The 16568-nt window shown below is 32.3% G+C and overlaps 1 protein-coding gene across 1 annotated transcript in view; it reads right to left on the bottom strand.

Moving 5' to 3' along the window:
* The window catches only part of LOC127557654 (vomeronasal type-2 receptor 26-like), a 34992-nt gene that overhangs the window by 11248 nt on the left and 7176 nt on the right, over window positions 1–16568 (bottom strand). The window contains exons 2-4 of the mRNA XM_051990964.1: window positions 13437–13728; window positions 11199–11996; window positions 2964–3191 (exon numbers count right to left, since the gene is read on the bottom strand). Coding sequence (XP_051846924.1) covers window positions 2964–3191; window positions 11199–11996; window positions 13437–13728 — 1318 coding nt within the window. The remainder of the gene's footprint in view (window positions 1–2963; window positions 3192–11198; window positions 11997–13436; window positions 13729–16568) is intronic.

Raw genomic sequence — 16568 nt, 5'->3', positions numbered from 1 at the left:
AGGAGATCATTATACACTTCGACAACGATATTGTATGAGGATGTATTCTGATGGAAGTGGATTTCTCTGACAAAGAGACTTAACTGAGTTTCATTGGAGAAATGATGGACAGAAACAGCTACACCCAAAGAAGGAATACTGGGAAATGAATGTGAACTATTTGCATTTTTGATTTTCTTCCGAGTTATTTTTACCTTCTGAATCCAATTCTCCCTGTGCAACAAGAGAACTGTTTGGTTCTGCAAATATGTATTGTATCTAGGATATACTGCAACATGTTTAGCATATATAGGACTGCTTGCCATCCTGGGGGGGGGGGAGGAGGGAGGGAGGGGAAAAAACGAAACATAAGTGATTGCAAGGGATAATGTCGTGTAGAAATTATCCTGGCATGGATTCTGTCAATGCGAAGTTATTATTAAATAAAATAAAATTTATTATTAAAAAAAAACAAAACAAAACAAAAAAAAACAAAACAAAACAAAAAAAAAAGATAGTGAGGACATTAAATCCAATACCAAAGAAGAAAAGTTTTTTTCAAAAAGCAGAAATGATTAATAAAAATGGATCAATTACATCCTAAGTTCTTTCAACAAGTAAATCATATTAAATGAAAAAATTGATGAAATGATAGACAGTGACTGTAATAACCGCATATTTTAAAATCAGCCGGAGTCAGAAATTCAGGTTAAGGGAAAATCGTCGATCTTTATTCTTAGTATAGGTGAAGAAGGATCGAAGGTGAAGGGGAATCGGAGGTGAAGGGGGATTGGAGGTGAAGAGGGGCTGCGATAGCAATGTGAGCATCTGGAACAAGACCCCAGCCACCAGTCTCTCTTTCTGCTTCCTTCTCTGCCTCCCCGTCCCCATCCACCAAAATTGTCATTTCCTATACAACACATCAGGACTTGCCCAAAGAGTGGGCGGGGTCATTCTTTCTCCAAGCATATATATTAATAGAGTATGGTCCAATTGCTATTTAGCTTCACATGCTTGGGACCTCGGTGCATTAACTAGAGCCTCAGCCCATTACAGGTGACCTAAACTCTCCCCCATTCCTAATGAAGTTTAACCTTTAAAAAATAGCTTATCATAATGAAGTGAACAAAAACTCTTGAGATCAACTGGGATATAATTCAGAAGCATATCATGCCATGAAATCTGACAACCAAGAGTAATATTTGTTTTGAATTTATAAGTATGTTTATAACATAAGTGAGAATAATAGTGGGAATTGTGCAATATTCATAAATAATGAAAAACTATAAATCAAAATGGCCCCCAAATGATGTGATCCAATCAAAAAAATTCATTAAAAATTTTTAAGGATGAAATTGTAAAAGAAGAAAGGGGGAAAACATGGAGAGAGCTTTTTATTTTACTTCATAATAATTAGATAAAACATTAGTACTTTAGAGATAGTTATTGAATTAATGAAAAAAAAATGTGTAGGGGAAATTTAAAGTGAGTGGGCCAAACATATGTAGAGAGACACAACTGTGCTAAAAGTTGTCACTGTATGACTCAAAACAAGGAAAATAGACATCTCTAGCCTCTTCTCCCAATCTTTAAAGGAGACTAATTCTTTCCAGTAGGGAAAGCAAAAAGTTTGGGAAGGGACCATTTTGTTTATGCCATACTATTACACACATGCATTCGCATATATTTGCATATACCTTTATGTAGTTATACATATCCATGTATGTATGTACATGTTTATAAACACATGTATATGTACAAGTGTATGAATGTGTGTTTGTGTAAATATACACACATGCAGGTAGACATGTCTGTACTGTATGTATGTGTACTCTTTACATATTTTTAGTCTAATGCCTATCAACAGATTCAATCAAGTATCTTATTATTTGAACTCTTGTTATTGAAGTGATTTGCCATTTCCTTCTTCAGCTCATTTTACAGATGAGTAATTGAAGCAAATAAAAATAAAAATTCATGATGTTTTGTCTTCCTAATTTGGGGTCAAGCATTTTATCCATTTCACCATCTAGATGTTCTCTCCCCACCCCAGTATATAATAGATACTTAAATAATGTTTACTGATTGACTGAACCCTCTGTCACTTAGGAGGGAAGGTGACCCAACCTCTATATCTAAAGCTTGAATACTTTCCCATTAAATATCACTTTCACTTTGAACACACAGAGGGTATTGCAAAGTACCCCATTTATAAAAACCATAGTAAAACAGAAATGAGAGAATGTATCCAGGGGAGAATATACGAAAGAATATAGAGGATGAAAGAGCTTTCCTACTGGAAATGGGATGATGAAATTTAATCAAAGGAAATTGTCTTTTATCTCATGCATTGGGAAACTTCCTGAAGGTCACCTGAATAGGAATATGTTACAGATGGTCAATTCCTCTCATGTAGTGCCAGAATATTATTCTTTCAATAGCTTCCATCTTCTCTCCCAAACTTGGCCACCAGAAGTACTGGAATTAACTCACTGATTTAAGAGTCCTCAAGGTTGAGCACTCCAAAAAGAGAGCTAGTCTTTTCATTGATGATTATTTCCCTTAAAGGAAGTGGATAGAGAGATAGACAAACACACACACACACACACACACACACACACACACACAGATAGATAGACAGACAGTTATGAACTACAACCATTTACTGTCCTCCCTATCCCACCCCCACAAATAAAAAAATCCTAAATGATTATTTCACTGACAGTGTATAAACAGCAATTTCAATTAATTTAATTAACAGGACATTAAATATCTCTTCCCCCTCCCCAACTTAATTTATTGATTTTTGTTTTGTTTTGTTTTTATTCTTGTGGAATGTTATCAAAATTTTTAGTACTAAGAATTTCAATACTTATGAATTAACTATGTCCTTTGGAGGGAAAAAAAGTGAAATTAAAATTTCCATTTATAGACTTTCTTATATCCATGCTCTAAAGAAAAATCTCCTGTGAATTACTACTAACCTTTAGATAAAATCGGTTCCACATGATCATATTCTCATGGATGGAAAGATCTTCACCAAAGGGAGCATGAGGAATAAATTCTCCCACTTTTATCAGAACTTCAGTACCATTATCAAAGATTGCAAAATTGGTAATATCATAGTTTCTCACAGCAATCCTTTTCTCATCCATGAACACCTGGTCACCGACAGTGTTGTTAAACTGGATATTCCTAAGAACAGAGTGCAGCTGAATGGAAAGAGAATTTAATTGTGATGCTTCAATGCAAGGTGCCTCCCAAAAATTTTGAATTGTTAGTATATAATCTTTTCATCAACCTCAGGCATACATTGATGATTATAATCTTCAACCTTCAAAGGATTTGACCTCCTTAATTAAACTTTTTTAATTCATTTATGTGATCAAAACTTTTTTATTATTCCATTTCTCACCATGCCTCACTCTCCTAAAGTTGGTTGTCACTTTTGGTGGGATTTCTAATTGCTTAATCCCTCAATAGATTTTCACAATATTAAAGAATATTAAATAGTGATGATTATTTTATTTTCCTCCCTATTCAATCTTGTCTCCATTTTAATTTCTTCCTCATTACTTCATCCTATACTCTCAAATCCTTTGATCACTTGTCTTATTGACACTCTTGCTATGTCTTAGAATTGGAACATTCATCCAACAAAGCTTTTCTAACTCAATTCATTATCTGTTGTTTAGAACTGATAGAAGTCACATATACCACTATACTAAATATATTATGAATTTATGTTAACAAACTACATTTGAACACTCAAAAAGAAAGAAATTTGTTTGATTCATCTGTAATTAATTTGCTCTCTCACTCCTCATATTGATTTTTTACTCTTTTAAAGTCACATATCTCCCTTTTTAAAAATTTTCTTTACCTCAGCATCTCAGCCTTTATTGAGTTTGTGGAGGACATAAGATAGGAAATATCTCTCATAGAACCAGAGTTTCATACAATGATCTATAGAAAAGACCTTGTAAATTACCTATTGCAACCCCACCATGTTATTGATGAGTTTTGTGAAGATTAATATAGACATTTGCCATGTTAACACAAGTAACAAGTTTCCTTTCCTCATATTCTGGAAAAAAGATACATCTTTCAATAATTATTTTTCTTTTTTTAAAATACTGTACTTTTTCCTATCTCTTATTTCTTTCCAAGTTCATTCTAATATGCTTAAGCTACTTGAATCATCAAAACAAAGAAAAAAAAAAACAACTACACTCAATGACACTAGTTTCACCAAGCTATTCTTTTATCTTCTTTTCATTTCTCATTCACAGTTCTAAAGGGAGAGTGAAACAAAGAAATTGTCTTCAATTACTAAGATAGAATCTCCCCCTTAGCTCACTTAGTACTTTTTTCTGAATTCTGATGTCATCACTGAACAATAAAAGCTCTCTTAAAAATGAGTAGTTTAATCACTTTTTTAAAAACAGATTTCTACTTCAGTTGCTTATTGTCTTTTAAATTTTGTACTATTCAAACATACTTCATTCTAATTCTTTACTAAAAAATCTTCACTAAATCCTATTAGTATGACTGAACCCAAGCTATTATACTTCATCTTTCTTCTCTATCATTTACATTTTTAGGAAACAACAATAAGAAACATAACCCAACTGTCTCCACTGAACACCACAATTTATGATACTATCAGGGAACCCTTTTAAATTGGATCCTGACATCATCACTGAACAGTGATCAGTGTTTTTTTAATGATCAAATGTGGCAGTCTTAAGTCTTAATTTTTTTTTGAAATCACAGAAATATTTCTTTTCTTCAATAATCTTTTATTTTTTTTCCAATTATATGTAAAAATAGTTTCAATGTTGACTTTTGTGAAATTTTGAGTTTCAAAGTTTTTCTCCCTCTCTCCCTTACCTCCACCCTTTACAAAACAATAAGCAATTGGATATAGATTCTTCATAGATAAACATATTTCCATATCAGTCATATTGTAAAAGGAAAAAATCAGAACAAAAAAAAAAACACAGGAAGAAAATAACAAAAAAAGTGAAAATAGTATTATGCTCCAATCTGCATTCAATCTCCATAGTTCTCTGGATGTCAATGGAATTTTCCTTCCCACATTTATTAGAATCATCTTAGATCAGTGTATTGCTGAGAAGAGCTATGTCTAGCAGAGTTAATCATCACATAATCTAGCTGTTACTGTGTAAAATATTCTTTTGGTCCTGCGGTAAACATCAGTTCATGTAAGTCATTCCAGACTTTTCTGAAATCAGCCTGCTCATCATTTCTTATAGAAAAATAGTATTCCATCACATTCATGTACCATAAGTTGTTCAGCAATTCTCCAATTGATGGGCATCCCCTAGATTTTCAATTCCTTGTCCCCATAAAAAGAGTTGCTACAAATATTTTTTGCACATGTGAGTTCTTTCCCTCTTTTATGATCTCTTTTGGAGACACACATTAGTAACACTGTTGGATCAAAGAATATGCAGAGTTTTATAGCCCTTTGGGCATAATTCTAATATATTTCAAACTGTTAACATCCTATATTTCTTGGATTCTTTCTCCCCTCTTGGTTTTTATCATATTATCCTCTCTTGGTTTTCCTTTTACTCACTTGACTATTATTCACATGTGTGTGAAGATTTTGCCTGTTTAGAATAGGTATATAAGAACATTATGTTCCAATGTCCATGAAGGCAACTGAAGTAGGCACTATGGGGTGTTTAGAGTTCATTTGGACATCAAAGATGGCAAGGTCATCTACTGCATTCCAGGGCATGGCCAACTGTCTTAACTTTTGTCTATGACCCTGGGGAAGAGAGAAACTCTACTTCACTTAAATAAAATTAATAAATATATCAAGACATCACACTATGTCATTGGTCCTCCTCAAAATAAAGGATGGGTTATTGAGCGGGGGAGAGTGTAACAAGATGGCAGAGAAAAATCAGGAAGTTTCTCCCTAGTTTCCCTTGAAAACAACTTTAAATTAAGCCTCTAAAAGATTCTGGAGTAACAAAATCTACAAAAAGACTAAGTGAAAGGATTTTCCAGCTTAACATAGCTTAGAAAAATTTCAGGAAAGTTCTGTTTCACTTGAGTGAAAGGAGAATGCAGGCCAGTGCAGATGTATCCAAGCAAGCTAAGGAAAGGTTCTAAGCCACAACAAAGAGTAGCATCTGATACCCCTCATTGCAAGCTAAACAGGATAGTGACGCAGCAGGCCAATTGTAGTGTCTCCAGTCCAGACACAAAAAGCAAATTGCCTTCCCCAAAATCCAGATAACAGCAGGCATTACCAGATCACACTACTACAGGGCAGTGAGAAAGTCACCAAACACCTGAAGGCAAAGCACCCAAAGCTAGTAAGGGCAGATCACAACGTAAAAGATCACAAAAAGACAAAAAGGAGCAAGAAACAAACAAACAAACAAACAAAAAAAAACATTGACCATAGAAAGCTATTATGTTGACAGGGAAAATCAAAATCCCAACTAAAAGAACAAAATGTCTACATGCAAAATCTCAAAGATGGGATATGAAATGATTTCAAGTCCAAAAAGTCTTTCTTTAAAAGGTCAAAAAAGGAATTTTAAAGTCAAATAAAAGAGGTAGAAATTTTGGGAAAAGAAATATAAGGAATGCAAGACAGAGTCAACAGTTTGTAAAAAGAAGAAAACAATTCCATAAAAAATACTCAAAAAAATTAAAATATCCCAAGAAATATCAAATTAGAATTTTTGACAAAGATTTCAGAGTTGAATACAATTAAAAACAAGAAAATTATTGAACTAATAAATAAAACTAAGAGCTTTTTTATGGGAAAAAATAATAGCCACAATAACTATAAAGCAGATAAACCTTTGGTTAATTTTATTTAAAAAAGGAAGAAGAAAATCAAATTAACAATATCAAACATGAAAAGGCTGAATTCACCACCAATTAAGAGGAAATTAAAGTAATAATTAGAAGCTATTTTACCAAAATATGTGCCAATAAATCTGACAATTTAAGTGAAATGGATGACTATTCAAATACAAGAATTGCCCAGATTAGGCAGAAGAGATAAAATTTTTAGATAACTCTATTTTAGTAAAAATAATTTGAAGTACCATTGATAAAAATTTCAACACTCAAATGGATTCACAAGTAACTTCTACCCAACATTTAAAAAAACAATTAATACCCAAATTATAAAAATCATTTGAAAAAATAAGTGGAGTCCTACCAAATTATTTTTATGACACAAAAATGATGCTAATACATGACCAGGAAGAGCAAAAATAGGAACAGAAAATTACAGACCAATCTCCCTAATGTATATTGATGCAAAATTTTAAATAGATATTAGTAAAGAGATTACAACAATTTATCACTAGGATAATATTCTATGACCAGCTAAGATTTATAACAGAAATGCAAGACTGATACAATGTTAGAAAAACTATCACCATAATGTGTATATCAATAGCAAAAACAGCAGAAATTGAATGTTTATCTTAATAGATGTCTTTGACAAAATAATGAACCTATTCCTATTTAAAAAAACACTAGGAACATAGGAATAAATAAAATAAAATAAAGTCTGATATAAATAATTAGAAAAATATTAATTCCTCATGATTGGGCAGATTTAATGTAATAAAAATAACCATTCTACCTAAATTTATTTACTTATTCAGTGATACACTATTGAAAGTACCAAAAAAATTTATTTTCAGAGGCAGAAAAATACTAACAAAATTCATCTGGAAGAAAAAAGCTCAAGAATATTAAGGAAAATAATGCAAAAGAAGGGGGGCCTATCCATACCAGATCTAAAACTACCAATAATTGTATTAAACATCAAAACTATTTGTTTCTGGATAAGAAATAAAATGAAGGAATAGTGGAATAAGTTAGGTACACAAGACATAGTAGTCAATGACTATAATACTTTACTGTCTGATAAACCCATTGGCTCTCGCTTCTGGGATAAGAACTCACTATTTGACAAAAACTCCTCAAAATTGTAAAATACTATGGTAGAAAATATATCAAATGTATATATGATTTAGACATAGAAAGTCATACCATAAGCAAATTAAGAGAGAAGGCATAGTTTGTCTGCCACATCTATGGAGAAGGGAAGAGATTAAAACCAAATAGAAGATAGAGAATATTATGCAATACAAGATGGATAATTTTGGTACCATTAAATTAATAACTTTCTGAATAAACACAAGCCAATTCAATTGAGATTAGAAGAAAAGAAGAAAACTGGGAAATGATTTTTACAGCTGGTGTTTCTCATATATTTCTCAAGTATATAGAGAACTGTCAATTTTATAAGAATACAAGTGATTCTCTACTTGAGAGATAGTCAAAGGATATGAACAGGCAATTTTCAGATAAAGAAATTAAACTATTTTTATTCATATGAAAAATGCTCATAAATCATTTTGCTTAAAATAATGCAAATGAATTATTATTTCATATCTATCAGATTGGCTAAGATGACACAAAAAATGATGATAAATAGTATAGGGGATTTGGGAAAACTGGGATACTAATATATATATAAATAAGGGGAAAGGACCAATATATACAAAAGTGCTTGTAGCAGTTCTTTTTGTGGTGGAAAAGAATTGAAATTCAAGGAAATGTCCACTAATTAGATAATGGCTGAACAAATTATGGTATATGAATGTAATGTTATAGTATTGTTCTATAAGAAATCAGAAATGTCAAAAAGACTTACATGAATTAATACTAAGTAAAATTAGCAGAGCCAGCAGAATATTGTACATAACAATAGCAATATTGTGCAGATGATCAATTTTGATAGATTTTGTTCTCCTCAGAAGTACAACGATCTAAGGAAATTCCAAAAGTCTCGTGATGAAAAATGCTATTCACATTCAGAGAAAGACCTAGAGAGTCTAAATGCATATCAAAGCATACTAATTTCACTTTTTGGTTCTTTTTTTTTTATTTCTCATGGTTTTTCCCATTTGTTCTGATTTTTCTTTCACAATATGACCAATGTAGAAATATGTTTACTATGATTATATTTCTATAACTTGTTCCATATGGATTGGTGTCTTTGGAAGGGAGGGTGAAAAATATAAATAGGAGTCATAACAGTAAGCACTGAAAACTATTATATAAATTAAAAGAAAAATAATAATAAAAAGAAAAGAAAAAGAAAATCAATGATAATAGGGAAAAAAAAGAAAAAGAAAGAATTGAATGATAAATAAAACTTGTTGTTTTCTTTCTCTTCATTCTGCTTCTTGGTATTTTTATTAGGTCTAGAGATGTAATAATAATTTCTATGAACATCACTCACTTATCTATGTAGCCAGCCTTTTACTTGATTTTACTGTCAGTTTCTTATAAGTCTAGCCTCTCCTTGTTACCCCATGAAATTTTCTCAAGCACACTTTTGACCATGTCAAACTTCTAAAAACCCAACTCCCATAGTTCACTATTGCCTCTAAGATAAAATATTACTACAGTTATGCCTTCCACATCACAGGGTTAGGGGTATGTTTTCCCTGCAATCTGGATAATTCACATAAAATTCACATATTTGTGGTAGTAAAACATAAAATATGTTGATATTTTACTATACCATGCCCATATTTTATGCATTTCTAAGTTTGCAATTTTTTTCTGTAGTGTCTGCTGTCTTTACATGTTATCTGCAAAATGCTCAAGAAAATTCCACCTTAATTTCTTATGCCTTTGTCAGAAACCCAGTGTTCTACCGCTTCAATGCTCTCTTTTATAAATAAAGATCTGGAGTGGAAAAAGTCACTATAAATTCTGATTGGATTTACTAGATCTTATTTCACTCTTGTGTGAACCTCAGAGTTTTGCTGGAATTATTTTATGGGTACAGTATGATTTGCTTCTTATTCTGGAATCTACCTTGTCTTTAAGAACTTTTCAGTTCAGATATGGTTCCTAATTTCCACTTTAATAATACGCCTTAAAATTCCTACCCAGGTAAGTAGGTCAAGCTTGATAATGCACCATTTAAAAAAACCTGTTCTTCTATTTTGCCTGTAAGAACACTTGCCCTTCTTCAATGTTGATTCATCTCTCTTATTCCCTTCAGTATTTTAAAGAGCAAAGAATAACACAGATACTAAATCGATTACCTCTTTCAGTTTAACATTTCCAATGCATGGTCCTCATGACCAGGCTTATCTTCCATGTTTTACAGGTGAAGTAACTGCGATTTAGATTTGTTCAGTAATAATGAAAATGATGATTAAAATATTTGTATGTTTCATTAACATCCATTTTTATACAGAGATTAAAACACTTTGAGAGTTAAAAGGCACCTCATAGAAAAAAATAATTTTTCAGCTTCTTCTTGAAGACTTCAAAGAGGAAAAATCCATAATCTTATGAGACAGCCAATTATGCTTTTGTTTATATTTAATTTTCACATTTTTAAACTGATGAACTTATTTATATATTCATTTATTTAGTTATTCATTATCTTATTTTCTTGTGATGTGAAATCTAAATTGTTTTCTTTTCAGCATCTAACCACTCCTCTTCTTCCTGCCCATTGAAGACAAATGGAATAATTCTAATCTCTATATAATGTAATGGATATTAAAGTATCTGAATATAACCGTCATTCACCTATACCTTAGTCCTTTTTTACTCCCTCCAAGTTATAAATGAGCATTACATTCATTGAAATTTCATGAGTCGTGAACTTTAATATCTCCTTTTATACTACTTTGGGCAGTATCCCACTTATCAACATTCATCTTTATTTATTATTAACAGAATTGAATACTTTATACCAAATTAGACCCTGAAGATTTGGAGGGCTGACCCTGATTAAACTTGGAATTAGCTAGAAAATAAAATTAGTAGAAACTAAAACTACACAGATTATTTCTGAAGACATTCTTAGATCACTTTATAATGCCTGTTGATTTAATCTAGAAATAAAAACTAAAGTTATGTAACCTATGTGAGATTCCCCTTAGCTGCTATTGATCTGGAGAAAAATTTCTAATTGTGACTGAGAATGATCTCTGGAAGAGCCAAAATTATACCTTTAAAAAGTAAAATAAATTGTTGGCTCCTAAGGACATATAGTTGATAAGCCATTTAGCTGATTCCCAGTTTTCTAGAGATAGCAACTCTTTTTCCTAATCTTTGAATCAGAGGAGTTTGGACATGTGAAATATTTGATGATAAAAATGGAAATTTACCTGCCATGGATGTAGAATTAGGCTGTCTTCATCTTGCAGGTATTCCATTTCTGATCTAGTTAAGAGTATTTTATGGAGAGCCCAGGCCACAGCATACACAGCATTGTAGATATTGTAACTTTGGCTAGACATAGACATTTCAAAATATCTAATAGGCAGCATCTCTAAAGAAGTATTTCGTAAACAATTCTTTGGCTCTGATATTTTGTAGTCAAATGAACATCGAAAAACTGAGTTCCAAAATCTTTTAAGGAAAGTATCTTCTGGGTATTTGGAAGGTTTAAGTGTTCTTAGAAAATGTTTGAAACCTGGAATGTCTTTTTTTTGATCTGAAAATACCAGAGCTCTATCGAAACTTTTAACATCTATGCCATGGGGTCTTATGACAAAATCCCAGTGAAAGGTGGTAACCCACACTTTGTTACAAATTAGAGGTCCTTTAACATATTTCAGAGTCATTAGTAAATTGCTATCTCCATAAATAATGATTACATTAGCAGAAGATCGATTAATTCTTCGCATGGTATCTCCAAGGGAATTTATGTATTTATCACTGGTAGGAATCTTCTCTACAAAAGCTTCACAGACACCCTTCTTGGTCATCTCTTCTCTTATGTCCCAAAGGAATGTTTCCCCCCTGGCATTATCTACTATAACCAGTCCCACCCATGTCCAGTAGAAATGTGCCATTAATCGGACCATTCCCAGAGCAAGGCCAGAATCCTTGGATGCCAGTTGATAAACACTTGGAAAATTAACCTTGTTACTCAGGAAAGGATCAAATGGTCCATAGCTGATCTGAATAGGAAAAAAACAAGATCCTTGTTGAGAATGAAGTACAGACAAGAGAAAACTATTTAATAGAACTATAGTTTTACCATTTTCTCAACATAATATCTCTTTTTCTATATGTTTAGATAAATTAAAGAGCATTCTTATAATCCAACCCTCCCTTTTCTCTGATTTTTAATATTTCCTTCTCCACTATTCAGTCCATCTCTAAGGGAGTGATTAACAGTTGTAATCAAATTCTACAGCCTTTTAAAGAACTATCCTAATGTAACCACCTGAGTATTTTCTTTTATTGGTAGCACAGGTGTTGTTGAGACAACTTTCTCTGGGTATCAGTTTTGCCTCATTTTCACTTGATATTCTATAACACTTGAAGTCTCTCAGATAATGTAAATAAATGGAGATTTTAAAAACAAATTTCTTCCTACTACCTCTATATGTGGGTTCCATTATTGAGTACTATTCAGTCTATGTTAAGGGACAGGTCAATTCTCTGAGAGCTTCCACAGTTGTGGATCATAGCATCTGAAGGAGTTGCAAGGCAGAGTTTGCTGACACGGGTGTTGTGGACTAGAAATGAGATAAATTGGAGGCAGAGGGAAGAGGAGAGAGGTCAGACAACACAACAGCCTCTTAGTCTCCTTGTATTATACTTTCACAAGAGGAGATCCATTCTGGGTTGGATCTCCAGCAGTCACTGTCAGGTAGCTCCCTTGTATTCCAACAATTCTATGTATCCAGAACTTAAGAAGTGGCTATTGACTTTTGTTGAATTAATTTTTATGCATTTTTATGCAACACCCATATATGCAACAATTATATCACCTTATCATAAATTACATTTGTGTGTAGATGGATTTTAGGGATTTCAGTATCGTCAAAATTTTAAAACCCCATTTGGCATGTTTCTAGTAAAGACAATGGAGTAGTTTGAATTTCCTTCTCCATTTCATTTTGCAGATGAGAAACAGAGTAAAGCAGAATGAATGACTTGGCCAGAGAGCTAGCTAATGTCTAAAATCAGATTTGAATGCAAGATGATCAGTCTTGGTGATTCCAAGCTCAAAGTTTTATTCACTATGTCCTCTACCACACCAGATACATATTTATGTGCACATATAGATAGGCATACAGTTATACTTATATAAGACAAGTATATATAAAGGCATCAATGTGATTCATTGTAATATAATTATTAAGTATAATGTAATATTAGAAAGATAGATAAATCAACATATGTTGTCAGGAACAGATCCTAGTAAAAAGGAAATACATGATCATTAATTTCATATCTTATCTTTGTAGCTTCAATTCTCTGAGTACCAACTGAAAAGCATTCCAGAAGATAGAACATGTCACATATATGATTTGAAGTCATACGTATTATTCCCTTCTTCCTGTCAATTTTCTCTTGACAATCTGGGCTGTTTTGATCATGGTTCTTACCTGTGGGAACTTGTAGAGATTAAGAAGGGTATTTATTTGGATTGATAATTCAGAAGTTTCTCCTCCAATGACAGCCACAGACTGGCCTTGTTTCTCACAGAGGTAATTTGGAACAGTCAGTCCTTGTCCTGACAGCCACATTAAGGAGCTCTCCAATGTGCTGAACTCATTGGGTTGGGTGTTATAAATGTGGAATCCAAGAGTAATATTGGGTAACAAATTAGGGTCCTTGTTGATCTCCTCAATAGCAAATAGCAGGGCCAAGACTCGACTGTAGTGTTTTTCCTGCAATCTCAATTAAGATGAATAGTGTCATCATTCAGGAAATTCTATCGCCAAAAAGGTAATTTCTTTCACAAATACCTAATGGTTACTCTACTTTTAGCTATAATTCAAGCAACTTATTCAGTGTAATATTCTTTGCCAATTCTCAAGTCCTTTTTTAAATACTACCTTAACCTATTCTAGTAATTTTTTCCTTATATTTAGTTACATACATATATACCCATACATGTGTATATATATATGTATATATATATAATATATATATATACACACACACACACACACACACACACACACATATATGTGTTTGTCTATTTATCAAAGATGCCTATTTACAAATCTATGGTTAGAGAAATACATCACGGGAAAGCTATATGGTACAGTGGAAGAAGCACCGGCCCAAAAGTCAGGAGGATCTAAGTTCAAATCCGACTTCAGATACTTAATACTTCCTAGCTGTGTGATGCTGGGCAAGTCACTTAATTCCAATTGCCTCAGCAAAAAAAGAGAGAAAGAGAGAGAGAGAGAGAGAGAGAGGAGAGAGAGAGAGAGAGAGAGAGAGAGAGAAAGAAACTGCATGGCTCATATAATTCTGCTTTTTCTTCCACATTCTAAAAAATGGTTATCTCTTTAAAGGATAGGTTTTTTTTTTTTTTTTGTCTACCAAGAAATGAAAACATTTCTGATACTTAGCTTCATAATACTGAAGTGGAAGAGGACAATCCTATACAATATGGGACTAGTTTTGCCTTTTAAGACTGATTGGAAGTGTTGTAGTACTACTAGTATCAATTTCTACAATAGCAACTTTGAGCAGGAGAACATAAAACTGGGGTTATGAAGAGAGGCAAGTACCCATGATAATCATGGACAGAGAGTAATTTCCTGGACCTGGTAGGTTTGACTCTAATGACTACTTTTCTCATACGAGCCAATAATGCTATTTCTTGTGTGTGTGGAGGGAGGGAAATGGAATGAAATTATGGAAATAAAAGTGATAGCTTCTTGAAGATCAACCCAGAAAAGTAAACTCAATTCTCAGTGGCTTTCATTAAATGATTCTTGCTATATGGTTATCTTTCTTCCTTTAAACTGTTTCTATTACCTGGCGTTATTTAATATAAAAAGTATTATTAATAATAACTGTTCTTTGAAGCATTTGATTTAATAAGTTGAATGGTGTTCAGTACAATAAATGTTTATTAAGTGCCTGTCTGATTGATAGTGTGCTAAGCAGAAAATGCATTGAGGAGTGTTCGTGCTTCAAATGATATATACAGAAGAAAAAAGAACAATCAGGAGATTGTACTACTGTATAGAATATGGCACATAGAGAGATGGAGGTTTAAATGACTATAAGATGATCATAGTGTTTTCATTTTTTAACAATGAACTTTATAAATTCCCCAAAAACAGAGATTAATAAGCCATATTTATTTGAAAATATTGTACCTTTAGTCTAAATTAAATCCAATATATCTATATTAATAAACAAACAGTTAAGAGATAATAAGGTAATGCCATATGTCCTGGTATTTCTCCAGAAAACTTAGGGAAGATGTGATCTAGTAAGAGAGGTGGTACTTGAGGAAATGAAAACAAAGATCAAAAGACACTGATTAATTCCTGTGACTAAACATTTCTAAGTTCCAATATCAGAGTATATTTTCAAATCTGTGATTTCTTTGAGATGGTAACTGACTTGTTCTAAAAAGTACTTCAGTTGATTCATATGTAGACAGCCATCATGATTTTAGGCTCAGCAATCTATCCACTCTGCATCTAGTTTTTTCAGATCAATATAGAATAGTTTCATATGAATATTGATATATTTCCACATGGGTAATCAGTATGAGAGATATAATGTTGCTATGCTAAATGAAATAATGTGAATTTAATCTATTTAAATATAGGATTGTGGTTTCACAGATAGAATACACCTATGAGCTCATCACCTCTGATCTACTTATTTAACATAAAGGGAAACTGATATTTGTTAAAGGAACTTGAGTTATCAATATCAAATTTACAAAACTTTGGAAAAAAATGAGTACAAAAGAATAACTTTTGCAAATTAGATAGGAAACAAAGACATTGGAACAAAATATATAGAACTTAAAAATGAACAAATAAGGCAATAATTTGAGGAAAATTAAAACCAATAATTTAATTAGACAAAAAGCCTTTGTTAAGTACTTTCTATAGGCCAAGAATTGTGCTAAACTTAAGGGATTCAAAACAAACAAAATGCAAAGAAAGAGATTTCTGACATTAAGGATCCTATAATATGAGACATATAGTATGCAAAAATATTGTATACAAAAAAGATTTACACAAGATTAATTGAAATAGTATCTTAAAACTACCATTAGCATTAAACTGCGTAGAGAAAGACTTCTTGCAAAAAGTTAGATTTTAGTTGAGGAATGAAGAAAACAAATGCATCCTCCAGAATGTGGGATAAGAAGGAAGAATTTTCCAGGGATGGGAAACAGTTAATGAAAATAGATACATTTCAAGATGGAGTATAACAGCAAATAAGCTTCTATAACTGGGATATCAGCATGTGTGAAAATGAATAAGAAGATTGGGGAAATAGGAACTTCAAGGGTTTTGAAGGGCTTCCAAATCCAGATGAAGCATTTTATATTTGATCCAGGATGCTAAGAAGGAAGCACAGGAGTTCATAGAATAGGCATGTAACCCAGTTAGATATTATTTAGGGAATCATTTTAGGAACTGAGAGGGGGATTAACTGAGTTAGGGACAGATTCTAGATACAGATTGTATTGATAAACTTTCATTTAGCCAAATTTAAAAGTACATGGATAAAAATTAAATAAAAAA

The sequence above is a fragment of the Antechinus flavipes genome, chromosome 3 (assembly GCF_016432865.1).
Source record: "Antechinus flavipes isolate AdamAnt ecotype Samford, QLD, Australia chromosome 3, AdamAnt_v2, whole genome shotgun sequence".
Classification (NCBI taxonomy): Eukaryota; Metazoa; Chordata; class Mammalia; order Dasyuromorphia; family Dasyuridae; genus Antechinus; species Antechinus flavipes.
The sequence above is the reverse complement of the archived record's forward strand: the minus strand, read 5'-3'. Positions and strand labels throughout refer to the sequence as shown.